This window comes from Urocampus carinirostris, chromosome 1 (genome assembly GCF_059441175.1).
Source record: "Urocampus carinirostris isolate Australia breed hairy pipefish chromosome 1, RoL_Ucar_1.0, whole genome shotgun sequence".
Classification (NCBI taxonomy): domain Eukaryota; kingdom Metazoa; phylum Chordata; class Actinopteri; order Syngnathiformes; family Syngnathidae; genus Urocampus; species Urocampus carinirostris.
Genome location: NC_142349.1, coordinates 72,280,153 through 72,307,113, shown reverse-complemented (window position 1 = coordinate 72,307,113; position 26,961 = coordinate 72,280,153). Strand labels below are relative to the sequence as shown.

The 26,961-nt window shown below is 39.4% G+C and overlaps 1 protein-coding gene and 1 pseudogene across 1 annotated transcript in view; both read left to right on the top strand.

Annotated features, from left to right (window-relative positions):
• Nucleotides 1-290: 290 nt before the first annotated feature.
• LOC148376753 (5.8S ribosomal RNA) lies at nucleotides 291-436 on the top strand (annotated as a pseudogene).
• Nucleotides 437-1,157: 721 nt separating this feature from the next.
• The window catches only part of LOC148376750 (myomegalin-like), a 76,472-nt gene continuing 50,668 nt past the window's right edge, over nucleotides 1,158-26,961 (top strand). Inside the window, exons 1-15 of the mRNA XM_088350362.1 lie at nucleotides 1,158-2,928; nucleotides 7,767-7,904; nucleotides 7,976-8,095; nucleotides 8,153-8,245; nucleotides 9,730-9,954; nucleotides 11,040-11,198; nucleotides 11,263-11,364; nucleotides 12,546-12,683; nucleotides 13,292-13,471; nucleotides 13,533-13,727; nucleotides 14,890-15,072; nucleotides 16,670-16,786; nucleotides 18,924-18,995; nucleotides 19,062-19,162; nucleotides 21,213-21,355. Coding sequence (XP_088206488.1) covers nucleotides 1,702-2,928; nucleotides 7,767-7,904; nucleotides 7,976-8,095; nucleotides 8,153-8,245; nucleotides 9,730-9,954; nucleotides 11,040-11,198; nucleotides 11,263-11,364; nucleotides 12,546-12,683; nucleotides 13,292-13,471; nucleotides 13,533-13,727; nucleotides 14,890-15,072; nucleotides 16,670-16,786; nucleotides 18,924-18,995; nucleotides 19,062-19,162; nucleotides 21,213-21,355 — 3,193 coding nt within the window. The 5' untranslated portion in view covers nucleotides 1,158-1,701. The remainder of the gene's footprint in view (nucleotides 2,929-7,766; nucleotides 7,905-7,975; nucleotides 8,096-8,152; nucleotides 8,246-9,729; nucleotides 9,955-11,039; nucleotides 11,199-11,262; nucleotides 11,365-12,545; nucleotides 12,684-13,291; nucleotides 13,472-13,532; nucleotides 13,728-14,889; nucleotides 15,073-16,669; nucleotides 16,787-18,923; nucleotides 18,996-19,061; nucleotides 19,163-21,212; nucleotides 21,356-26,961) is intronic.

The window sequence follows — 26,961 nt, the reverse complement described above, 5'->3', positions numbered from 1 at the left end:
TTTATTTATATAAATAAATATCAATAATATACTGTACATAATTAAAAGTATGAATGGACTACCGTGTTTGTCCTCATCAAATTACAGTGGGACCTCGCTACTTTGGGGTTCGACGTTCGCGGCTTCAGAGCTTCACGGTCTGTAATGGTTAAAAAATGGTTCCTCCGCTCCGAGCGCCCGATCCACTCGGCTTGTCGCAGTGTCGTGCGTATCGCGCCCGAAAGTACCTGCGCCGCGTCGTGAATTTGTCTCCGATCGTCCCGGGCGGACGGAAAATCGCCCAGCTTTACGACTCTTAGCGGTGGATCACTCGGCTCGTGCGTCGATGAAGAACGCAGCTAGCTGCGAGAACTAATGTGATTTGCAGCTGCGATTGGCTGGCAACCATTTCAGGGTGTCCCCTGCCCACTGCCCGGAGATGCCTGGGATGGGCTCCAGCCCCCGCCCTTGTGACCCTAATAAGGATAAGAGGTGCAGATAATGAGATGAGATTATTTTATTTATTTATTTATTTTTTTGAAGGGGCGTCGCTACTTCGCAAATTTTCACTTTTTGCGGGTGGTTTTGCTCCCCATTAACCGGGTCTTTAAAAAAAAAAAAAATCCAGGTACGCCGCTACTTTGCGGATTTTAACATCGCGGGTGGTTTTGGTCCCCATTAACCGCGATAACCGAGGTCCCACTGTATAACGGCCACGAAATCAAGAATTGCTTTGACAATGATTCAGCATCGCAACCGAAAGCAGACCCTTTTAATGCTTTTATTTAAGTAAAATAAAATCGAAATGTGCTAGGGGTTTAAGATTAATTATGCATGATTTCATTTTTGGCGTAAAATTACAATTTGTGGAGCGTCACTAATGTCAGGCGAGGGTGTAGCGCTTTGCTAAGTAAGCAGGAAGTGCTCAAGTTGGCTTCATGAAGGGGAACTAGGCGCTTTATAGTTCTTGTAAACAAACATATAGTCTAAAGAATAACCATTAGACGTGGTAATTTGTATGTATGAATGAATTATTGTTAAATTATAATTGATTGTATCGTTTTTAAAGAAAGAAATAACAATTTCGACAGCCGCGGACTTGGCACGCCCCTCTTTGTTGTGTGAATGGTACGCTCCGGTGCGGCGGGTCTGGTTCAGCCTGTCCGCTTGTTCCCATCTCCCCGGAAGACGATAGATAACGCGGAGCACCTGACCGACTAAATGCTGTTAAAATGAGAAAAAACGCCTTTCCCAAATTGATAAAACCTTCCACTAACTGGGAAAACCTCCACTTTGCGTTGTTTTCGTATTGAAAGAAGACAGTGGGGCCATTCTTCGGTGGGCGTTAGCGTCGTGATGGAGCCGCCGGCGGCGGTGAATGAATGGCGGAGACAAGCGACAAGGTTACCGATTAATAATCATTCGAATGGGGAAACATCAACGAGGCTGGTGATATTTTTGTAAAAAACCGACTGCGCTTGGTGCTATGGACTAAAACACCTGCCAAGGACGACGCACCTGGTTCGAGTGTTTTATTGTGATGGGTGATTAGGCGATCACCGTTTCCGGTCAATTTGAAGGTATTTCCGGTCCCATTAAGCTGTGCTGAAGTGAAGGAGAATCAACAAGAAAAATGATGGAATCTCTGCTGACGATTAAGCCCCAAGGATAGGAATATATTAAGCAGTTTTGTGGTTATTAATAAGCGAAGCAGCTTGCTCAATGCTGGACACCAAAATGAAAGACTCGTGTCGCATCTGCGGACGGGATCTCTACGGCAACCAGCGCCGCTGGATCTTCCACCCGGCCACCAAGCTCAACCTCCAGGTTCTGTTGTCTCACGCTTTGGGCCAGGAACTGTCTCGGGACGGCCGCGGGGAGTTTGCCTGCTCCAAATGCGCCTTCATGCTGGACCGCATGTACCGATTCGACACCGTCATCGCCCGCGTGGAGGCCCTCTCCATCGAGAGGCTGCAGAAGCTCCTACAGGAGAAACACCGACTCCGGCAGTGCATCGGAGGCTTGTACAGGAGGACCAACTCGGTGGAGAGCGCCGCCACCTCCGGGGATGAGAGTGACGCAGCGGGAGACGGAATGGTGGATATTTCTGGTTTAACACATGCAAAGTACTGCGCTCTCCTCCAGGAGGACCTGGTTTACTCTTTGTACGAGTCCTGGGCGGAGGACAGTTTGGATTGCCACCATCAACACCAGTCTTCAGTGTCAGAAGTGGCCGGTTCTCAACGTTGTGTGCCAACTACTCCTAGAAGATGCCGCGGTTGTTCTCATTGGCGCGTGGCTGACTCGGACTATGAAGCAGTTTGTAAAGTGCCCAGGAAGCTCGCTCGGAGCACTTCCTGCGGTCCTTCCACCAGATATTCCACCAGCTTTGTCGGAGGGGAAGTGGAAGAAAAGGGAAACGGAGAGGATCTAGATGAAGCACCGTCCTCTCAGACGCTAGTTCCCGGCTCTCAGGATGTGTCAAGGACTTCGGATAGTGACCGGACGCTCGCAGGAAGAGCTAGCAGCTCCAGCCCTTCTGTAACATCCCTGGAGATGACCGAGGACTACGTTCCACCTGAAAGCGTGACTGTTGAACTGTTGAACTTTCCCAAAGAGTCTCCACCAGGCCTAAGCTCTCCTGGGCCAAGCCTGTCCCTGGCGCTTTGTTTACTACAGAACTACGCCGTCCACCGACCGGTTCGAAGCACCAAAGGTAGCAAACTTCCAGTGTTGCTTCGACGGAGCCTGAATCAAGGAAGAATAGACTTCCCTGATCCGGTCCTGGAAGTAAACTTTGGAACAGTGGATGGTGAAAGGTTCCACCACCGTGTAGCAACACCTGAGCTGGAGCTCCCCCTCATCCAACTGCCTAACTGTGTACTTCGCAATATGGAAGAAAGCTCAGAGGACATTTATATAGATTGTCCACCACCAAAGCCACATCAGGTACAGAAGGTACCACAATTAGGATTTACAAGTGCTTTTGCGAGCAACAGAGCGTCTAGGTAGTTAGCGTGCAGCCCCACAGTGTAGAGCTCCATGGTTCAAATCCAGCTACCACATGCCTCCGGCCAGTCCAAATTGTCCTTAGGTGTGAATGAGCGAGTGAATCGTCTGTCTCTGTGTGCCCTGCGACTGGCTGGTGTCCCCTGGTGCCCGAAGATAGCGCCCCCGTGACCCTAGGCGGATAAACGTTACAGAAAATAGTTGAAAGTGCTTCAAGCCTTCAAAAAAAGCTCTTTATTCTCGCCCGAGGAAAGTAATTTCTGGAAAACAGTTACTATCCATATTTATAGTTCCGTAGGCATTCAAAATAAGGAGAGAGGACATTAATACATTTTGAAGCTGAAAGGAGAATAGGAGAGGACCGTACAAAAAACCTTTACAATACCAAATTCCAAATCTATTCTCAAAACCTGACTCCTTTCTTTTTATTAAACCTCCTAGGTTACAAAAATCAGATCCACCATAAAGGCTGTGGGAATCAAAGATCAGCGACATTATTGGCAGATTGTGACCATGATGTAAACTCTGCACAATAGTCAAAATAACCAACAACAGTAAGGAATAATAATCAAAATGACAAACGGGCAACCTATGCAATCTCCTTTTCAGGTGTCCACTATTAAAAACTGAATCAACTTATCAAAGGGTCAGCAACTTTTTGAGAAGCATCTAGCTACTTTAATTTATTAGCATTTGTGAAATACCTTATTGTGTTATTACGATGTTATTACCAGGCTTTCATTATTAGAAGTCTGGGCTCAAATAGGCTTAGTCAATTCATTCTTATCAACTCGTCTGAATATATTTGTTGCAACTGCTTCTAGTAGCACAGATCAATACTTTTGTTAATGAATTAACAAACTTTTGCTAGTTTTACCTACTAAGAAAAACAATACTTCTAATAGGCAAAATTATTTGCCAAATGTAAAAAAACACTTTTTAATTTTTTTTTACTTATTGGGGGCGGCAGTAGCTCAGGAGGTAGAGCGCTCGTCTTGGGATCAAGGGATCCCAGTTCGAATCCCGGCTCGTCCGTGTTACATGTCGAAGTGTCCTTGGGTAAGACACTGAAACCCTGGTACCCCCAATAAGCAGGTTAGCGCCTTACATGGCTGCACGGCCGCTATTGGGAAATGTGAAGCACACTGTAAAGCGCTTTGGGAAGTCTTGACTTGAAAAGCGCTATATAAATGCAGATCATTTCATTAGCGCAAAGGACTACAAGTTTGATATGCAATTCTAAAAAAAAAAACCTCTTTGTGTTATTACTCTTTTCCCGGGTTGTCATTCTTAAAATTAGGGTCAAAATAAGTTCAGTCAACCACTAAAACATTTGCCCTGTGTAATAGATGGAATAATCAGCTTAATAACATTAACATTCATCCATACCAGTAGGAGGCAGCAGCATACCTGTCACCCTCAGCCAATTACTTCCCAAGTATAAAACCTTTTTTGTCCCATCGGCAGATAGGTTTTGCTCGTTTTATGTATTATTTTTGTTAATTTTTAAAAGAAAAAAAAAAGATGAAAGTATCGTAAAACTTGAACACACGTTTATATAGTGCTTTTCAAGTCAATGACTTCCCAAAGCGCTTTACAATGTGCTCCACATTTCCCAATAGCGGCCTTGTATTGCAGCCATCTAAGACGCTAACCTGCGTATTGAGGTCAGTTCAGGTTCAGTGTCTTACCCAAGGACACTTTGACATGTAACACGGATGAGCCGGGATTTGAACTGGGATCCCTTGATCTCAAGACGAGCGCTCTACCTCGTGAGCTACTGCCGCCCCCTGACAATATACAGTTAGATTATTAACCAAAAATAATATCACGCACATAATCTTTCAGATTTAAATTGTTTTATTTTAAGTGTGAAGCACATTGTAAAGCGCTTTGGGAGGTCTTCATTGACTTGAAAAGCGCTATCCATTTACATTAGTTAGTAACATATAACAAGTATTGGCTCTTTTTTAATTTTTAATTTACGGTAGTTTTGGAAGTGCATGTATTTAGGGACCCTATTTTGCTTGATGAATTCTCATACCAGTTAGAAATCCAGTTTCTGGAAAAAAAAAATGCATTGAACGATCACTGGTGATCTATTTACTAAACTGGTTCACACCAAGGCAGCAAGTCGGCGCAGTGGTTAGCGCGTGTGCAAACAGTTCTGTGGTGGTGAAATCGAACCTCCTGTGTGGAGTTTGCATGTTCTCCCCGTGCTTGCGTGGGTTTCCTCCAGGCACTACGGTTTCCTCCCACATTCCGAAGACATGCATGTCAGGTTAATTGGCCGGTCCGAATGGTCCCTAAGTGTGAATGAGCGAGCGGATTGTCTGTCCCTGTGTGCCCTGCGATTGGCTGGCAACCAGTTCAGGGTGTCCCCTGCCCACTGCCCAAATATAGCTGGGATGGGCTCCAGCACCCCCGCGACCCTACTGAGGATAAGCGGTGCAGATAATGGATGGATGGTTCACACCACCGTGATGACCCAGCCATAATCAGGGTTGGGTAGGGTTACTTTAACTGGACTACTTTCAATTACTTTTGAATTACTCTAATACCAAATATGCTAATAAAAGACAAAATAAATTAAATATGATTAAAATTATGACTCACAACACGTGGTAAGCTTTCCCTCCTGGCTTTGATCTCCGGCAAAACTAACATAAAATGCGACACAAACAAAATGAAAATAAATCCAAACAGCTTGCCAACATCATTTTTGCCGTTCCATGTATTCCAAGCCTGCACAAAATTTAGTAATTTTATTCATATTTAGTTTCTTTTGTCTTTTATTTGCATATTTGGTATTGGGAGTAATCCGAAAGTAATTGAAAGTAATCCAGTTAAAGTAACCCTACCCAACCCTGGCCATAATATGTCTAAAACTAGTGTTAAACATGTGCCCAAGTGATGGAATACGTTGAAAAACAACTAAGTTGGCTTGTAGCCACGGCATGGCCTAATTTCTTCTCGTGCATCGGCATGTGACAAAAAGGGCACTGTCATTTTTTTATGCATGATCTTTTTTGTCAATTTAAAGACAGCGTTCAAAGTGCATCCATGCTGAATTAGTAACGCTCAGCTAGTCCACTTCAGCTCGGCAAGGCTGTCAACAATAAACATAAAAGCTGCCGACATAAGTAGGTTATGAGGGGGGAGTTGTCCAAGAGAGACAGTGACTCAACTGCTGGCCCCGTTTCCCCACCGCCCTTAAGGCAAAAGCCATCGAGCACTCTTTAAAACTGCATCTCAACAATTCAGCAGTTTCGTTTAAGAGGGAAACTACATTTTTTTATGTCTCGGATGCACCCGCAGGAAAGAGCACATGGGGGTTATGTAAACAAGAGAGCAGTACTGACCTCAAAGGGTAAATTCCAACGAACTCATGCATGTAGTAGAGACCCAAAAGAGGGTATTGTTAGCTGATATCATCTGATATTTCCCAGACATCTGAAAACAATCTCGGATTTTTTCAGCAACCTACAGTAGAACATAATCGACTTGAATCCATTCCGATGTGGGCACTGTAAGGTGAAATTCGCCCATAGACGGGGGATAGAAACCGATGCTAATTAGCTCCGAACGATCCCAGGTAAAAATATTAAGACAGTAAAAAAATGATGAACTATGTACTACTTTATGTAATGTACATCAATATGATTAAACACCATCATAAATATAAAAGATAAATAAAATTCGATTTACATCCGCTGTGACGTAACTCAAGCTGGTACAGTGAAGTTAGCGGGCGGATGCAGAGGGAGGAGGAGACTCCGGATTCGAATGAAAACTGACCTTAAAACTTCCACTTGTAAGAACTGTCACACCCTTATAATATTTATTTGCTTTAATCACCTTCTTATTTATAATTATAGCTGATTGTCAATGGGTTACAGACGATTTGTGTGCAAAGCGTTGTACAGACGGTAATCGTGGACATAAAATATAGGTAGTTACAGAATGTTCAGTTGAGGTCAACACTTTCATAAGCTATATAAACCTAGATTTAAACACTTTCTCTGAGGTTGCAGATCAAATCACTCAGGGCAGAGCATTCCATAGCACTGGGGCTCGAATCAAAACCGGTCTTGAACCTGCAAAATTCTTCCTGGCTTTTGGGATCACTCGTAGACCAGCATTTTTAGAGCGAAAGCTCCGAGGAGGAAACATAGGGGGAAATAAAATCTGAAAGATATGAGGAGGCAAGTCCCTGCATCATTTTATATAATACCAACAGTACCTTAAAATCACATTTTAAATTGACAGGGAGGTTCCATTGTTATCATGTTTTTGCTTCTCCCTTTAGCATCATTGCGAGTTTTGGGACCAATAGCTAAACCAATTGTGGTTTGTTACACAAAATTCAGAACTGAGCAAAGGCAGAGCTAAGGAACATTGTGAAATGCAGTTTAGCATATAGTATATTGGCATCTTAATGCTAAAAAGTAATAGAAGAAAAGCGTCTTAAATGACGTCACCCAATAGCAGATTGGCATCTCAGCCATGTAACTTGCACAGTCATACCCACAAACACTGTAAAACTGAATTTTGCAAATTGCTGTCGGTGTATTGTTGGGGAGGGGACACACCTTCAAGAGGGGCCAAAAATACTGGAATGTGAAAATATCTTAAACTGGGGATGCCATAAATCAGCACTCAACTGCATTGCTGATTAATCGCAGATGCTTCCAAGAAACCCTCTGGATTTTTTGTTGACAAAGTATAATGAATTTTATCTGCAGATTTCAGACCTGACCAATCGCTCTGTCTTGTAGAACCTTGTAGAAGAGCAGCAAAGCCAGTTGAACCAGTACGAGTGTGCTGCCGGCCAGTGCGTCAGCGAGTTGCAGAAGGCCCAAGAGCAAGTCCAGTCCCTGCAGGACAAAATCCAACAGAGTGACTCCAACAATATGGTAAGACCGGGAAACCAGGAAAAGCCCGATATCCTGAGACTGACTCATCGGCGCCCCCTGTCTTCCTCCAGAAACTGCAGGAGAAACTCAACGAGATGGAGTGCGAGCTTCGTTCCCTTCGCCAGGCCGCTCAGAACCGGGAGAGAACCATCCAGGACCTGACCGAGTCCATCAGCACCAAAGATTCTGAGGTGAGAATCTTCTGATTGGATGTACTTTCGTGCGCCAATCGTTTATTTTGCCTCAAGGCCCAGGAGTTGTACCAGCTGATCGAGGGACAGAACGTCACGTTATATAAACTTCGGGAGATGGCGCATCGGAATCAGCTCTCCTATAATAAGGTGAGATCTACACAAGATCCTTAATTAAAATATATAAATCTAATGAGTCAATCATCTGACACCAAAGAAATGGGCTGTACAGTGGAGCCTCGTCTTGCTAGTCTACTGGTTTCCTTTGTTCATCCTGCTCTACATTCTGATTGGCTAAACAGTCAGTTCACATTGATGATTCATATTATTATTTGACATTAGTTGTTTGTTCCTACAGTACTTTTATTTTATTTTTCAAACAAATGTTTGAGCCTCTAAAGCAAGGATGTCAAACTCATTTGAGCTAAGGGGCCACAGGGTCTAAAAAAACATTCTCAGTGGGGGCCAGGCTAAAGAGATTGAGATGGAAATATAAATAATGATAGAGATCAAAATGAGGGAGGGGGAGAGAGAGAGAGGGAGAGAGAGACAGAGGGAAAGACAAATAGAGAGTCAGATGGAAAGAAAGAAGGGAAAGAAGAGAGAGACACTTTGAGAGAGAAACAGTGAGGGAGAAAGTGGGGAGTGAAAAAATGAGAGAGAAAGAAAGGAAAGAAGAGATAATGAGACACTGAGAAGGACAAAGAGTAGGGGATGAGGAGGAAAAAAGAGAGTTAAAGAGAAAGCAAGAACAAGAGAGAAAGAGACAATGAGAAAGAGAGACAGAGAGAGGGAAAGACCGAGAACCACAAGTCGAGAGACAAATAGAGAGTCAAATAGAGAGTAACACACAGAAAAAAGAGAAAGAAAGGAAAGAATAGAGACACTTTGATAAATACAGAAACAGTGAGGGAGAAAGAGAGAAAGTGGGGGAGCGAGAGAATGAGAGAGAGAGAAAGAAAGGAAAGAAGAGATACTGAGACACTGAGAAGGAGAGAAACAAAGAGACAGAAAGAGAAAGACAAAGTAGGGGATAAGAAGGAAAAAGTAGAGTTAAAAAGAAAGAGGGAGAATATGAGAGGGAGAGAAAGAAAAACAACTCCAATTTCTTTATGAATACCCTTAGTCTTTGTCGCAACCAAGCGGCCAGATTTCGAACCGCAGCTCTTTTTTTCTCTCTTGTGCTTCTCTCAACTTTGTCCTGTGGGTCGGATTCCGGCTTGCACGATTTGCTCTTTGGTTTCAGACTATACTGTCTACATACAATTAGTTGTTAGAAGCATTTGAAAATTTACTACTAATTTGCTACCATGCTAATTATTAAACATTAAGGGGAGCCTACTGTATTGGCCTTATCACTCTTGCTTGGGGGAAGAGTCTTGCTCAAACAGCTCAACCTTTGCCTGAGGGGAGCGATTGTATTTAGTTATCAGAGTTAGCGTTGGCTTGCTTGTTCTCCTACTCCCATGCTGGCATTCAGTAATGTCCCTGTGTACACCCCTCCCCTCAAGTTCAGTCTCTCATTGTGTATTTTAATCTAGAATTTAGCTGATGAGCCTGACATTAGTAATAAATAATCTGTTAAGAGGGCACAAAAAAAAGATGATTTTTCTAATCAGTCATATTCTTTTCAGGCTCCAGAGGGCGTAAGCGAGTCAGTGACACTGGCCCAGCTGCAGGGAGAGCTGGTGGGGGTGCAGAGCTCCCTTTTCTCATTAGGTTTGGAACTGGAAGCCAGCCAGAGGAGTCTCCGACAAAGTCAGCGACAAAGCGAAGATCTGGCCCGCTTTAAAGACAGACTCAACGCCGACCTGCAGGAGGCGCTGCAGCACAGGGAAGAAACTGAAAAACACAATCAGGTTGGTGGTCATTGCGAAACATAGCAGGATGGTTTCCCAACCTTTTTTCAGCCAAACAACATTTATTTCACCACATTAGAATTTAAATCTCTTACACTATCTTTAACATCTCGAGTTAAGGTTTTAAAGCTGCTGCTTTAAATCGTGAACTCAAAAATCGATTTACAGCTTTACCTGTAAACAGGGTTGGGTAGGGTTACTTTAACGTGATTACTTTCAATTTCTTTTGGATGACTCCAATACCAAATATGCTAATAAAAGACAAAAGAAACTAAATATGAATAAAATGATGACTCACAACACGTGGTAAGCTTTCTCTCCTGGCTTTGATCTCTTTGATCCCCAGCAAAACTAACATAAAATGCGACAGAAACAAAATGAAAATAAATCCAAACAGCTTGCCAACATTATTTTTGCCGTTCCGTGTATTCCGTTACTCCCCAAGCCTGCACAAAATTGAGTCATTTTATTCATATTTTTTTACATAATTTCTCAGAGACCAGAAACGGAGACAGGGCCCACTTGCGTTCGTTTTCTCAGCTTAATTTAGAAAGAGGAAAAGGCTTCAAGGTCATGGGTAGCAGATCGCTGGAAACGTAGAAGTGGCACTTCCGTGGCGAGCGAAGGCAGTGTCGAGAGCAGGGAAAGAAAAGGTCGATGGCCGGGACGGAGGAGCAGAAACGTAAACGAGTTCAGGAAACTGGTTGGAGCCGGGAGTCAAACGGGAATCAGGACAGGATAGAGTCGGGATCGAAAGGGCTTGCCTAGCGACAGCTGAGGTTCGCAGATGGACTGACAATGGTTGACAGGAAGACAGGGGTTTAAAAAGATATGAGCAGCCAATCAGCGTCCGAGGCAGTTGGTGCCTTACATCAATAATCATGACATAATTGTAATTTATCACATATCATTACATAGTTTCAAAAGTGTTTTCCATTTTCCCTTCGATCCTATTGAAGATTTCAGCTTTCAAACTCTTTCGTGAATGTTTTTTTATTTTCAATGTCAATGAAGTTGCACCATGCAAGATCTCACAGACGAGGACGATCTAGTAGGCTGAATGAAGATTTCATTATTCGCTGCAGGACCTTCGTTGCGCTCTTCAGAAATCCTGTGCCGAGCTTCAGGCGAAAGATGAAGCTCTAAAAGAAGCCGTGGCAGAGAAACTCAGCGCCCTGCAGGAAAAAGACCAAAGTATCGCACGGCTCAGTCACTCTCTGCAAGAGAAGGAGCGGCAATTACAGGTTTGCATTTGATGTCTTTATAAACCTGATGTGCAGCAAATAAGTCTTACTTTTTTTATTGTAGGAGTATGCCGAGTTCGCAGAGACGCCAGAAAACTCCGAATCAAGAGATGCACTACTGAAGAAATTAAGAGAGCGGATTCAAGAGAGGGACAGAGCGTTGGAGGTAGCCTGAAAATTCAACAGCATGGCCCGACAGCTTTCACTGGTTTACCCCTGCGGCATCATACGCTCATCCCTTACAACGCGTCCAAACATCCCACTATCCTATCACCAACAAGAGCTTTAGCTTCCACTATATTTAGACCTCTTTCCTGCAGTGCACTCATAACACCATCCATCCACGTCAATGGCGGCCTTCCTCTTGGTCTCCTCCAATTTACTTCTGCTCTGTAGTAAAATAAATGTCTTAAAATACATGATCAATTTTTCAGGATTTATTTTTACAACTAGCCTTTAATTGACATGTCAAAAAAATCACTCCATGCCCTTTATACTGGGAAGATTTTTTTTGTGGTTAACTTGGCATTTTTTACCTTAAATTTTAATAAATACAACCTGCTACTAAACTTAGTACCGTAAAGTTCAGACTATAAGGTGCACCTGATTATAAGCCGCACCCAGTACTTTTTTTTATACGAAAAAACATTTTGTATGTACATAAGCCGCACCCAGCAGATTTCAGCCTTTGTCAAAAAAGAACAAAAAGTTTTTTTTTAAAGGAATAAAGAAAGGGAAGAAGAAATAAAAGATTAGGAATAGGAAAAGTAAGGAGAAAGAAAGCAAAAAAGGAAATGAGAAAAAGAAAGGAAAAAAGAAAAGAAAGATTCAAGAAGGAAAAGAGAAAAACAAGGGGAAAAAAGCCATTTTCATTTTGCTTTTCATTTTTTTATATGTCCTTTTTCTTTTTTAATTTTTTTAAATTATTTATTTTATTTTCTAAACTAATTAGGTGTGTTTTGGTCACTTTGAGTCTCTGTATTTTGTCTTCTTCTGTTGTGCTTTTTAGCACTCGTGTTCAGTGGCACGACAGAATTCAGCGACATCTAGTAGGCAAATAGTACACACTGTCCCTTTAACTATCAAACTCATCCAGGGGGCTGCAATTGGCCCCAAGCTGCGAGGTTAAGATACCTGTTCTAGATGTTGCCATACATCAGGTCCAAGTGCCGGTACGATAGCTCGAAATGCATCACTGTGCGACATTCAAACCTACCACTAACTCTTAAAGGCTTCGAAACTCATCTCAAAAGGAAATTGATAATATTGAAAAGAGATAACTAAAAATGCATAAATAGATAATGGATTTTTTTCCTGAACTTTGTGCCAAATGCAACTGTCCCTCAGCGCTCCATCGACGACAAGTTCCGCTGCCTGGACGAACGGGACGGTCAAGTGAGGACGTTGCAGATGGTGCAGAGGGAAAAAGATCGAGACCTGGACAGGCTCCGCTGCATCCTCTCCAACAACGAGGAGACCATCACGGTAAGCTTCGAGATGCCGGCCGTTTAGGGACGCGCCACATTTTCAGCACCAAAATTGAAGAATTCGGACATGCATGCAGGAGATGAAAGAAGGCTTTGTTGACTCTGCGCAAATAGGGTGGAAGGAGATCTAAGCCCTTAAATGTTCTGCCAGCCCGCCAGTTGGCCGTCAGATTGTTGATAAACAAATTTGTGTCTGTACTATGTCACCAGTCACAGATAGATACCATATTTAGATAGATACTTTATTCATCCCCGTAGGGAAATTCACACTTCCAGCAGTATCCTTGTGTTGAAAAATAAAATAAAATAAAATAAATACAATACAGAAATACCCAATATAACATGTTTATATAGAGTATTTAAATAGTGCTACGGAAAATACACACTGTAATAAAAATAGGGTAATATCCAAATGTTGGGGTTTAATGTGGGCTTTTACTCCCCCGGGTGGAGTTAAAGAGCCTCATGGCATGAGGAAGAAATGACCTCCGCAGTCTGTCCGTGAAACAAGACTGAATGCAGGTCAACAAACAACTGTTTCTCTTTTGGAACGGTAGCTGTTACATATGAAAGTCTACCTCAATGACTCTTATTTTTCAAATTTAGAGTCTGGATGCATTGCTGAGAACCAAGGAACTGGAGCTAGAGCAAGCAGCCGAGGCCTACAGGAATCTCCAGTGGCTCAAGCAGCAAAGCGAAGAGAAGGAAAGGAGCTCCGTCAGAGAAAAGGACGCCATCATCTCACAGCTGCAAGCGGCGCTGCAAGCTCGCAGCAAGGAGACACAGGTGGCGCTAGCGTCCTTCCATTTTGCGGCTTAGAAGTTGAGTCCATCCATTTCTGGCGTAGGATCTGACGGCGGCCCTGGTGTCTCGAGTGGAGGCCGGACCCGGGGAGATGGTGGAGGAGCTGAAGGCTCGACTCCAGCTCAAGGAGAAGCTCTTTCAGCAGCTGCTCGCCGACCGAAGCCGCCAAGCTAGCCAACACCAAACGCGGTTTTCCGACCTGCTGCAAGCGCTTGCTGCCAAAGACCAGTACCTGCAGGTATCGGAGCGCAGCGTGTTGAACTCAATACATCAGAGTCCCGGGATACGACGAGGACCTGTTCTGAATTGGGGATGCTAACGGCTACATGCTAATGACTCATGCTAACGGCTACATGCTAGTGAGTCATGCCAATGCCATAAGAGCCATTAACCGCGTTGATATGTAAAAGTATTTTAGATGGATAGATAGATAGACACCATAGATAGATACCATAGATCTACATGTATCTTATCCACACATTAGCATCTATTCGTTTGCATGTAGCCTTTAGCACGTAGGTATTAGCATCTACTTGTTAGTATGTAGTTATTAGCATGTTGTCGTTAGCATGTAGTCATTAGCAAGTAGTTGTTAGCATCTACTCGTTAGCATGTAGTTATTAGCATGTTGTCGTTAGCATGTAGTCATTAGCATGTAGTCGTTAACATCTACTCGTTGGCATCTACTTGTTAGCATCTACTCGTTAGCATCTACTCGTTAGCATGTAGTCGTTAGCATGTAGTCGTTAGCATCTACTCGTTAGCATGTAGTCGTTAGCATCTACTTGTTATCATGTAGTCATTAGCATGTAGTCGTTAGCATCTACTTGTTAGCATGTAGTTGTTAGCATCTACTTGTTAGCATGTAGTCGTTAGTATCTACTTGTTAGCATGTAGTCGTTAGCATCTACTCGTTAGCATGTAGTCATTAGCATGTACTTGTTAGCAGAAAAAAAGATAAAAAAGAAAAAAACAGAGTGGAAAATGGAGAGAAAGAGAATGAGAGAGGATAAAGGGACAAAGAGCAACAGGGAGCGAAGAGAAGACATAACAAAGAGCAAGAGAGGGAAAAAAGAAAATGAGCAAAAGACATGGGGAGAAAGAGAAATAGAGCAAAAAGGAGAGCGAACGAAATAGAAGAAATCAAGAGAGTAAAAGGAGAGTCGAAAAAACAGCTCCAGTTGTTTAGCAAGGCTTTGACAACATCAAGTGGACATATATTTTAAACTGCAGCTCGTTTATCTGTTGCGCTTCTCTCAGTGTTGTCCAAACCCTCGGTGGGCCTGATCCGGCCCGCAGGCCGCGTGTTTGGAACCCCTGTTTGAGGAAATACATGTTTTAATCACTCCTTTTCTGCAACTTTGAGTGAGTAAATGGTTTCTTCCCCGTCTCCGTTTTAGGACAATTCCTACCGGCTGTCCTTGGTGATCGGGGAGCGCACGAATCAGCTGCAGGAGGTGCGAAAGCACCTGTCGCTGAAGGAACAGGAGCTTTTTGAGCTGAAGCGGGACAAAGACAGAGAGGCGGGCGGACAGTTGCAGCAACTTCGGAATCTTCTCCGGGAAAAAGAAGCCCTCGTCAAGGTAGGTCTGGAAGGCACCATTTCCTGTGGTGTGTCCTGGGTTACGTTTCACGTGGGTCAGCGACCCACTTGGGCCACCACTGGAAACCTTCCTGGTTACCATGGTGCTTACAGTACTAGCGGCAACTGTTTGGGCCTTGCGAGTCATTTTAACAGCGTTATGCTAACGGCTACAGGCTAATGAATCATGCTAACGATTCATCTTAACTTCTACATGCCAACAACTAGATGCTAAATAGTCATGCTAACAGCTACATGCTAACGAGTCATGCCAACGGCTACGTGCTAATGAGTCATGCTAACTGCTACAAGCCAAGGACTAGATGCTAAAGGGTCATGCTAATGACTACATGCCAACGGGTCATGCTAACGGCTACAGGCTAATGAATCATGCTAACGGCTACATGCTAACAATTCATCTTAACTTCTACATGCCAACAACTAGATGCTAAAGAGTCGTGCTAAGAGCTACGTACCAAATAGTCATGCTAACAGTTACATGCTAATGAGTTATACTAATAGCTACAAACTAAAAAGTCATGGTAACGGCTACGTGCTAACAAGTCATGCTAACTGCTACAAGCCAACAAGTAGATGCTAAAGAGTCATGCTAATGACTATATGCCAACGAGTCATGCTAACAGCTACATGCTAATGAATCATGCTAATGACTACATGCTAGCGAGTCATGTCAACGGCTGTTTGCTCATGGGTCATGTCAACGGGTACATGCTAACGAGTCATATTAACTGCTACATGCCAACTAGAGATGCTAAAGAGTCATGCTAACGACTACGTACCAAAGAGTCATACTACCAGCTACATGCGAATGAGTCATGCTAATAGCTACAAACTAACGAGTCATGCTAACGGCTACATGCTAACAAGTCATGCTAGGTGCTACAAGCCAACGAGTAGATGCTAAATAGTCATGCTAATGAGTACATGCCAACAGACCATGCTAACGGCTACATGCTAATGAATCATGCTAACAGCTACATGCTAGCGGGTCATGCCAACAGCTATTTTCTCACGGGTCATGTCAACGGATACATGCTAATAAGTCATATTAACTGCTACATGCCAACAAGTAGATGCTAAAGAGTCATGCTAACGACTACCTGCTAACGACTCATGATAATGGCTACATGTTAATGGCTACATGCTAATGAGTCATACCAACAGCTACTTGCTCTTAGGTAATGCCAACCGCTAAATGCGAACATGTCATGCTAACTGCTACATGCTAATGAGTAGATGCTAAAAAGTTGCTAATGACTACATACCTACGAGTCATGCTAACGAGTAGATGCTAAAGATTCTTGCTAACGACCACATGTTTACGAGTCATGCTAATGGATACATGCTAACGACTAAATGCTAATGGGTCATGCAAACGGCTACTTGCTCACCAGTCATGCCAACGAGTAGATGCTAACAAGTCATGGTAACACCTATATGTTAGGGAGTAGATGCCTATGATTCACACTAACGGCTACGTGCTATAGGGCAGCCATGACTCTCACAATTGCCTCTGGGTTTGTCTAGTTCCGTTTTTTTCTTTTTGGTCACATGTTATTTTGTCAATGACCAATCAGGGGTTGATGCAGAACCGAGAGGAGGCCATGATGACGTCGTCTTCAGAGAGCGAGGAAGAAGTCAAAGCTCTCCGGGAAGAACAGCGATTGATGCTCAAGAAGGATAAGGAAGCTCAGGTACCCTACACAACTGTGCTTTGCCATTTTATACCGTTTATTCCGAAGGAACCACACGGCGCACCTGGTTAAAAGCTGCGTGCTCACATTTAAAGGCGGAGTCCCACATTATTGGGTCTAAAACGACCACTGAAGTGTGGGAGAGCTAAAAAAAATATTGGCTAACTGTAGAAGAAAATGCACCAGGCAAAGACTTTAAGTTTTTTAGCCAGTTGCAACCAGGGAGCTGAGATCTTTCCATAATCTCTTACTCAAATCTCGATCTCACTCTCAGTCATCCCCTGTCTGCCTCTGTTTTATTGAGTCAAAAGGCAAGACCACCCCCAGGGGTGGTCTTCACCTTCAAACATAGACCAAAGACCACAGACCACCCCCCTGGAAACGTAGACAAAGACAGGAAGACTAAGAGACGCCCAAAGGGAACATCAAATTGATTAGAAATACACACCTTGAATAAATACGTTTAAGCCTACTTTACACATATATTGTCCGAAAGCCTAAACTCTCGAGGTTCAAGTTACGAGGACCAGAAACACAGCTACGTCACCATCAGTCTGTAACAATATACCCGAAAACTATAAACCCGAGGTGACTCACCATTACGTCTTCCACTTCTTTGAATGTCTGTGAAAATTGCTTTTTTTACATCAAGGAAAATCCAAAATAATATTTACGCCAAAACACACGATAACACAGAAAGATTAAAAACAATCGTCCTGATCCGTTTGACGATCATTCTTGTGATCCGTTGTTTGTTCCAAAACTCTCCTTTAAAAATCAATACAGTTTTGGGTGTTTTGGGGTAATTTTTGGCCTTTTCTTGTTGTTTTTGGTTGTGTTTTTTTTGTCATTTTTGAGTGTTTTTTGGCCTTCCTGGTCATGTTTGGTTGTGTTTTTTTGGGGTTGTTTTTAGCATTTTCTACTTGTTTTTTGGATCCTGTTTTTTTGGCTTTCTATGGTCATTTTTGGCTTCTTCTGGTCTGGTGTTTTGATTGTGTTTTTGATCACTTCGTCGTTTTTGGCCTTTTCTTGTTGTTTTTGGTTGTGTTTTTTGTCATTTTTGAGGTTGGTTTTTTTGGCCTTCCTGGTCATGTTTGGTCGTGGGTTTTTCGGGGCTGTTTTTAGCATTTTCTAGTCAATTTTTTTGGTCGTGTTTTTTGGCTTTTTCTGGTCGTTTTTGGTGAGTCGTTTTTGGCTGCTTCTAATCTGGTGTTTTGGATCATTTTTTGGGCTGTTTTTGGCCTTGTTGTTTTTGGTTGTGTTTCTTTGTCATTTTTGAGTGTTTTTTTGGCCTTCCTGGTCATGTTTGGTCATGGGTTTTTCGGGGTTGTTTTTAGCATTTTCTAGTCGTTTCGTTCGTTTTTTTGGCTTTCTCTGGTCGTTTTTGGCTGCTTCTGGTGTTTTGATTGTGTTTTTGATCATTTTTGGGGTCGTTATTGGCCTTTTCTGGTCATTAATGTGTCTTTTTTCGGAGGTCGTTTTGGGTGTTTCTGGGGTGTTTTTTGGATGTTCATTTTATTACTTTTCTAATTGATTGTTGGTTCATTTTACGGCTGGTCATTTTTGTCATTGTTTGGACATTTTTTGGGCTCTGTCTGGTCATTTTTGGTCGTCTGTTTGGACATTTTTCCGCACGTGTTTTTTTTTCATCAATTTTTGTCTTTTTTGGAGGGGTTCCTTTTTTTGTCGCCTTTTCGCAGGACAAATAGACAAACATATTTAGATTGTAAGTCTTAAAAAAATCCTGATTGAAGGAACATCAGTTTTGCTCCTATTATGTATTACATAAATAATATCGGCAAAATCATGGACTCATTTCTCTAGAAGGGCATCATAAATGTTTCCAGACGTCATCTCAGCGTGTTGTTTTTTTCATTTACAGCTCTCATGCATTGCGGAAAAGAGCAGCTCGCCATTTTTCTCCACTTGAGGAATTTGTGACAGCAATTGTGATTAATCATACAATTCAAGTGGACCTCTTTGAGCTATTCAATCGTATATTGGTCTGCTGCTGCTGCGCAAATTATTTTTCCCCACTGCAAAAAAAAAGTACTTTTAAACTTGCAAGGTTTAAAATATAGTACAAAAAGTAGCGGCTTGTTATGGGGAATTTACAGTATGTTCTATTTCCTTGCAGGAAGAACTCTCAGCCCTGCGTTCTTCTCTGGCTTCCTTGCAAGAAAAGGAAGCTGCCACAGAGTGCACCGAGGTACTTTTGTTAAAAAGGGGAAACAATAAGACATTGTGGAGAATCATGTTTTTGTGTTTTTTTTAGCATGTGCTGGAACAGCTAGTCTCAGAATACCGGCAGCTGAACGGAGCCTTGAGGGCCGAAAAGAAACTATATCAGAATCTCGTTCACGCCAACAGAAACAGGTAAGAGATCACCTGCACGTTTTTTTTCACCTTCCATTAGAAGATAATTGTTAGCATGGCTAACATTTCTAAATATGAGACATTTTTGCTACATTGGAAGTAGATCAACACAAATATTGATGAATTGATTTATTGAACAAAAAATGGTAGAATTAACAAGAAGACGAGTATTTATTGAACCATATTGACACTCCCAAAACAATTAAGACAAAATTAATAAGGAAAATATAAAACGGATACAGTTTGTGAATTCCCCTACGGGGATGAATCAAGTATCCATCTATCTCTCTATCCCTCTCTTTTTCTCTTTTTATGTATCTATATCTCTCTCTTTATGTCTTTATCTCTTTATCTATATCTCTTTATCTATCTATCTATCTCTCTCTTTATTTCTCTCCCTCTTTCTTTCTTTGTCTCTCTCTCTCTCTCTTTCTCTCTTTGTCTCTCTCTCTCTCTCTATATATATCTCTCTCTTTATCCCCCTCTCTCTCTCTCTTTATCTCTCTATCTCTCTGTATCTGTATCTCTCTCTCCCTTTCTGTATCTGTATCTCTCTCTCTTTATCCCTTTCTCTTTATCTCTCTCTTTATATCTCTCTCTCTTTATCTCGCTCTCTCTCTTTACCCCTCTCTCTCTCTGTATCTGTATCTCTCTCTCTTTATCTCTCTTTTTTCTCTCTTTATCCCTCTCTTTATCCCTCTCTTTATCTCTCTCTTTATCTCTCTCTCTCTCTTTTTATCCCTCTCTCTCTCTTTATCTCTCTCTCTTTATCTCTCTCTCTCTATCACAAATATTAGAATCTTAGAGGAAAAGTCAGTAAAAATATGGGGGAAACAATAAACATAGAAAAAAATCATTTCTGTGTTGACAGAGTGTATTTTTCAAGCTAAGCCCCTGAAAATATTCAAATTATTGTCATTTTATTTGCTTTTTAATCCTTCCTGGTATACTCATAAAGTATTTACTCGGAGCTTTATATTTTTTGACATCTTGTGACATTTATAAGCACTTTTGGGGGAAAAATCCAGTTAAAAGAAAATGTAGGTAAGGTAAAGTGGAACAATGCAGGTCATAAATTGAGCAAAATATAATTAAGAAAAATAATTGAACATATTGAGAAATAATGGTGAGAGGTTAAGTAAAGTAATCCAGTAAAAAAATGAGAGAAATATAGGGAAGTATGAAAAAAAAATCCAGGAAAAAATTTAGAAAAATATAGAAAAGTAAGAAAAAAATGAGTTTAATATCGTGAGGCAAGTATAAAGAAATAAAGTTTAAAAAATTGAGAGAAAAAAAGCAATATTTTTTACAAAAAAAATGTATTATTACATAACGTTTTATTACCATGTATTTTCCTTCATTTTTACAACTCCTCACAAAATGGGAAAATATTGTTAACATTTGTTTTTTGAATAGACTATTAGTAGATTATTTCAGTTATTTTTCTTTGTATTGATCTCAATTTTTGCAGCCCCAGACAAAAAACAAAATCAAATTAAGTGAAAGGAATACATTTTCATATTATTAGTACATTATTTATATTATTGCATTTATTTTCTTTCTTTTTGTGCATTCAGAAAAATCCGAAAAACTTTATTAAAAAACATTTTTCAAATTATCATGACATCATTTTCATCATTTCACAATGTATTTTCTTCATTTTCATCCCCACACTAAAATAAATTGACAGAAAACGAAAGAATAAGATAAGTACATTATTAATATTTTACAATGTATTTCCCTTAATTTCTTTGCAGCTGTAAAATAAAAAATCCAGTAAATAGATAAAAAAATATAATTTTATTATTAATATATTTTTTAAGTATAGTTTACTATTAGTACACGATTCTATTCTATTATTGTCTTTGTTAAACTCCTTGTAAATTGGAAATATTTTCGTAAAAACTGAGGCTGCAAAGAAAACAATCCTTCAATGACAATAAAGGTAATCCTTATTTCCAAATGCCCGATCCCTCTTAAAACAGCTCCCAGTCTGCAGCAGTCGATTGATTTTATTTTGAAAGTCTGCCCAACTGTTTTCTCCACATAGCAGCCCAGACCAGGTTTCGGTCCTCCACACCCAACTGGACTCGGTTCAGGCCCTCCGCGGACAACTGGAAGAGGTTCTGTCCCGGATCCAGAACTTGGCCCTGGACCTGGAAAGGGCCAACAAAAGGCGGCCCGATTTAGGAGGTGGGGACGGGCGCAGTTGCGCTTCTTAGCCTTCGGGAGCGCTCTCGCATAAGAAAAACACATGCTAACCTCATTGTGATGCGAGCTTATCCTGACTAACTGCAATGGAGTTGTGTTTAATAATATATTTATGTGTTTCGAGTGTAGAATGACTTAGAATTGCAGTTTTTTTTGCTGAAAAAGACACGAAACTTTTGCCTTATTGTCCCCGTGAAATCGTCCGTTTAGCCATTTCGTCTGCAAGGAAAGAAGATTTCTAGATTCCTTTCGAGCTAAATTGGAGCCGCTTCACCGTAGGTATTTGAAATTTACGATCACCATATTATATTATTAAGGACTGTCTCGGAAAATGGGAATATAGTGTTTGTTTTTTCTTGCCATTAAAAAAAATAATAATAATATACATTCTGGATTCATTACAAATTAGTTGAAATATTGCCTTTTATGATTTTTATATTGCTAATTATGGTTTAGAGCTAACTAACATACGGTTTCATTATATTGTAATACCTCCAGAACGTTTTTTCCTTAATCAGGAATATTAAAACATTAAAACCTTATTTTTCTACAAAAACAAGTTAGAAATATTGTAAAGTAAATTTTCTGCAGAAAATAAAAAAGCAAACAAAAAATAAAATGAAAATAAAAATGTTTTTGATTAAAAAACACCAAATTATTATTATTATATTTAAAAAGGAAAATTATATGGAAAAACACCAAAATAAAAGAAGCAAAGGAAAAAATGAATTTATATTCATAAAAATCATGGGATTATATTAATATTTGAAAATGTATTTTTTTTTCTTTAAAATGTATATATATAAATGTATTAATTAAACATTTTATTTGATTTTGTTTTATTGAAAAACACCGAATTATTATTATTTTTAAAAAGGAAAAAAAGGAAAATTATATGGAGAAACATCAAAACAAAATAAGCAAACTAAAAAAAATATATATAATATATATAAATCATGGGATTATATTAATATTTGAAAATGTATTTATTGTTTTACTTTAAAAATATGTATATGTATTAATAATTATAAATATATATAATTGTGGAAAAAAAGTTAATAAAAAATTATAATTAAAAAAATTGAATATCAATCCTTCATCATATTATTAAGATCAAATTCAAAATAATCCACATTTTCTGCAGTTTCAGTCATTTTCAACTTGTTTCTCTAGTAACATAGGACCAATCATTCCTAAAATCTGACATGGTAATAAATCATATTTTTTAATCAGAAAATATGAGATTTTACCCTTGTATAATAGGGACAAACGTGCTACATTCCACAGTAAACAAATATTCTTATCATGCGTATTTTCTTATTTTACGTCTAAAACAAGTGATAAAATATCTTGAAATACGAAATTTTAAAATTGAAATAATCAACATTTTTTTTTGCCATAATCAGCAATGTTAAAAAAATGAAAGACTTTCATTGATATTTGTTATGAACCCAGAATGTATGTTTTTTTTTTCACTACATAACATAAAAAAAACTCGATCACAATGTTTTCATTTTCTCACAGTCTTGTACATTCCATTTGTGCTCGTAGGTGAATCTCTGTTTTCACAATTTTGTTATTTATAAAAAAGAACGCACTATTAGAAGTAGATTTTTCATTAGAAGCACGAGATTCGTAGTTAGTAATTAGTACATTTCTCAATATATTTGGTGTTGAATCCGTGCCGGAAGCTCTTGATCTGATCTCAGATATTCTTTGTCAATTTTGTATTTCAAAAGCAATCAAATAAACACATGTTCTTGGTGTTTGTTCAAGAGAATTTCTTGTTTTTTTTTTTTTTTTTCTTGTTTGAAAGAATATTAACAAGGTCCCAATTCAGAATTTGATCTTAAAATTGAGTTTACAGTGGTATGAAAAGGTTCAGTCAAATATACCAACTACAACGGTGCCTGTAGTCTTCCATTTCCTCACTCTTATTCTGACATTGAAATATCTGAGCTAGTGGTTTGTATCCTCCCTTTAAACCACAATTTTGAACTTTTAGGTCATTTGACGATTGTTTAAAGGATCCTGTGTTGACACTCGTCAGAGAAAACTGTAAAGTAGGCTTAAACGTATTTGCTCAAGTTGTGTATCTTATCAGTTTGATGTTCCATTTCTGCGTCTGTTTGAAGGTGAAGACCACCCCCAGGGTTGGGGTCTTTTGCCTTTTTTCTCTACATACCAGTACTTTTCGATGTCTTGAGGTTGAGATCGAGATTTGAGCGAGAGAGAATAGAAAGATCTCATCTCCCCGGTTGCAACTGGCTAAAAAACTTAAGTCTTTGCCTGGTGCATTTTCTTCTACGCTTAGCCAATATTTTTTTAGCTCTCCCACACTTCAGTGGTCGTTTTAGACCCAGCAAAAACAAACTAAACTTTTTCATACCACTATATATGACGCTATGATATTATTTTGTTCCCTATTTTATCAAGAAAGCCATTTTGATCAAGTTTACTTGAACTCAAAGATCAGGTTGCTGCAATTTCAAAAAGACATATTTACATTTTCTGGCTCCCCCCACCCCCTATATTTATTGTAAACATTCCATTGTGAAATAAAATGACAAAAACAAGGTCAATACTTTGGATATTGCAGCAATGGTATATTACACAACATGATCACATTTTCTGTTCAACCTGTTTGAGGGTGGTATAAGTCAACCCGCCCTTTCAAAATAAAAGTCAGGAAACACCTCTTCTTGAAATAAAAGGCCCAACCTTTCCATAGGCACCCAGTTGACATGGTACAAAAACACAGAAATTGAATAAAAATGAAAAAGCAATCAAAATCAATTCCCCAATTACATAGTAGTAGTAGTAATATAGTTGTATACTTCTATCTCATATTTTGCTAGCCTAAAATACAGCCACTCTTTTTATTAAATATCCAAAACCAAATGAACCTATATAATAAAATAAAATAAATAAATTAAAATACATAAACAAGAATAAACAAATAAAATATAAATAATAAGTAAAATTAAATAAAAATAAATGAAATAAACACATACAAATACTGAATAAAAATAAATAAATAAAATAAACAAATAAACCCCTTTTCCTATAATTAAATGTGCAACTTATATATATTATATACATTTCCCCCTGAAGCTGTCTTGATGTCGAGCAGTTAAAAACGAAGGAGAAATTGGTTTAACAAAGAACTCTGAATTAAGGAAATGAATACATAACTGCCCTGCACTACATTCAGCTCAAGACAACTTTAAAAAGTATTTCCCTTTGCATGATTTATTGCTCCAAAAAATAAATGCATAATCATAAAAGTTGCAAATACCGGAGCATGCACAATTTCTCACTAGAAAATCTCAATATTTTAAACAAAATAATACTAATGAATACATTTTTATAAGCTGTCACTATAAATGAAAATATAAAGGTATTAGAATAATAGTATTTAAAATAATCAAAATTCTTATCACCTCGCTATTGTGGTTGTTTTTTTAAATATACAAATGGGAAACAATATTTATACTGAGCAAAATTATTTTCAGTAAAAATTGAATTTTGTTATTAAAAAACAAATACTTTATGTGCTTGACATAAGTTTGCTTTTTATTTAATATATATATATATATATATATATATTTAAAATATAAATAAATTAATAAACTATAATAAATTAAAAATACAAAAGAAGTATAAAATGAAAAAGAAATTCCCAAAATAATAATTACCAAGAAAAAAATCAAATATGAAAATCTACAAAAAAGAAACTATATATAATGATGAGTAAAATATAGTAACTTAACTCATACATCACTCAAGTACACAAATTTAAATTTATCAACGACATATTTTTAAAAAGCCTAAATATATCATGTAATATATTTTTTTTACAAAAAAAGACGACACGGTACAAAAAAGGCCAAAAATCTGCAAAAAAAATAAAAATATGTATATACATACATAAATGATAATAATAATTATGAAAAAACATTTGTTTAAAAACCCACCAAACTAAATATTTCAAAAGCGGCAGCATAACATATTTACCAAATTCTAACAAAACGGTAAACAGTAAGTTGATATAAAAATAAACGAAAAAATATTTGAAAAGTGATAACAGTAATAATTTAAAAACAAAATAGTACCAACTTCATTTAGTTGACACGATTTCGAAATAAACATGAATGCATCATCACATCATGATTGAAGTCATGTATTCTCCATCAATTTCAAAAACTTATTCTTTCCCACAGTATAGAATTGGAATAACACACACATCATTTTTTCTCATCTCATTAGCTGCACCGCTTATCCTCAGTAGGGTCGCGGGGGTGCTGGAGCCCATCCCAGCAATCATCGGGCAGTGGGCAGGGGACACCCTGAACTGGTTGCCAGCCAATCGCAGGGCAACTCACTCGCTCATTCACACCTAGGGACAATTTGGACCGGCCAATTCACCTGAAATGCATGTTTTTGGAATGTGGGAGGAAACCGGAGTGCCCGGAGGAAACCCACGCAAGCACGGGGAGAACATACAAACTATATATATATATATATATATATATATATATATATATAGGTGTGTATATATATTTAAAGGTATATTTTGCTAGTGTACCTCAAATACAGCCACTATTTTTGTTGAATAAAAATAAATAATAAAAACATAATAATAAAATAAAAATAATAAATAAAATAAACACATAAAAATAATAAATTAAAATAAATAAATAAAAATAAATAAATTCCCAAAACAATTATTACAAAGAAAAAAATAAATTAAAAATACAAAAGAAGTATAAAATGAAAAAGAAATTCCCAAAACAATAATTACAAAGAAAAAAATCAAATGAAAATCTACAAAAAAGAAACTATATATAATGATGACTAAAATATATATTGTTATATATATATATCTGGCAGCACAGCGGTGCAGTGGTTAGCACGTATGCGGCACAGTCCAGAGGTCATGAGATCGAACCTCGTGCGTAGTTTGCATGTTCTCCCCGTTCTTGCGTGGGTTCCCTCCGGGCACTCCGCTTTTTTCCCACATTCTAAAAACATGCATGTCAGGTTAATTGGCCGGTCCAAATTGTCCCTAGGTGTCCCCTGCCCACTGCCCGAAGATAGCTGGGATGGGCTCCATCTATCTTCGGGCGGATAAACGGTGCTGATAATGGATGGATGGGTTTTAACAATATCCATCCATCCATCCATTATCTGCACCGCTTATCCTCAGTAGGGTCTCGGGGGTGCTGCAGCCCATCCCAGCTATCTCGGGGCGGTGGGCAGGGGACACTCTGAACTGGTTGCCAGCCAATTGCAGGGCACACAGGGACAGACAACTCACTCGCTCATTCACACAGAACATACAAACTCCACACAGGAAGTCTGGTAGCTGGATTTGAACCCATGACCTCAGAACTGCGCCACACACGCACTAACCACTGCGCCACCGTGCTGCCCGTTTTAACAATAGTCATTCTGCATATGTGTTATGTAAATGTTTGTATTTTCACTATTTTGAACGGATGCAAAGCGAGGATTGCGTGAAGGCGTGGTGGTAACAGTGATGTATGGCATGGGGGTTTGAGAGTTAAGGAGCAGATAGGTTCAAA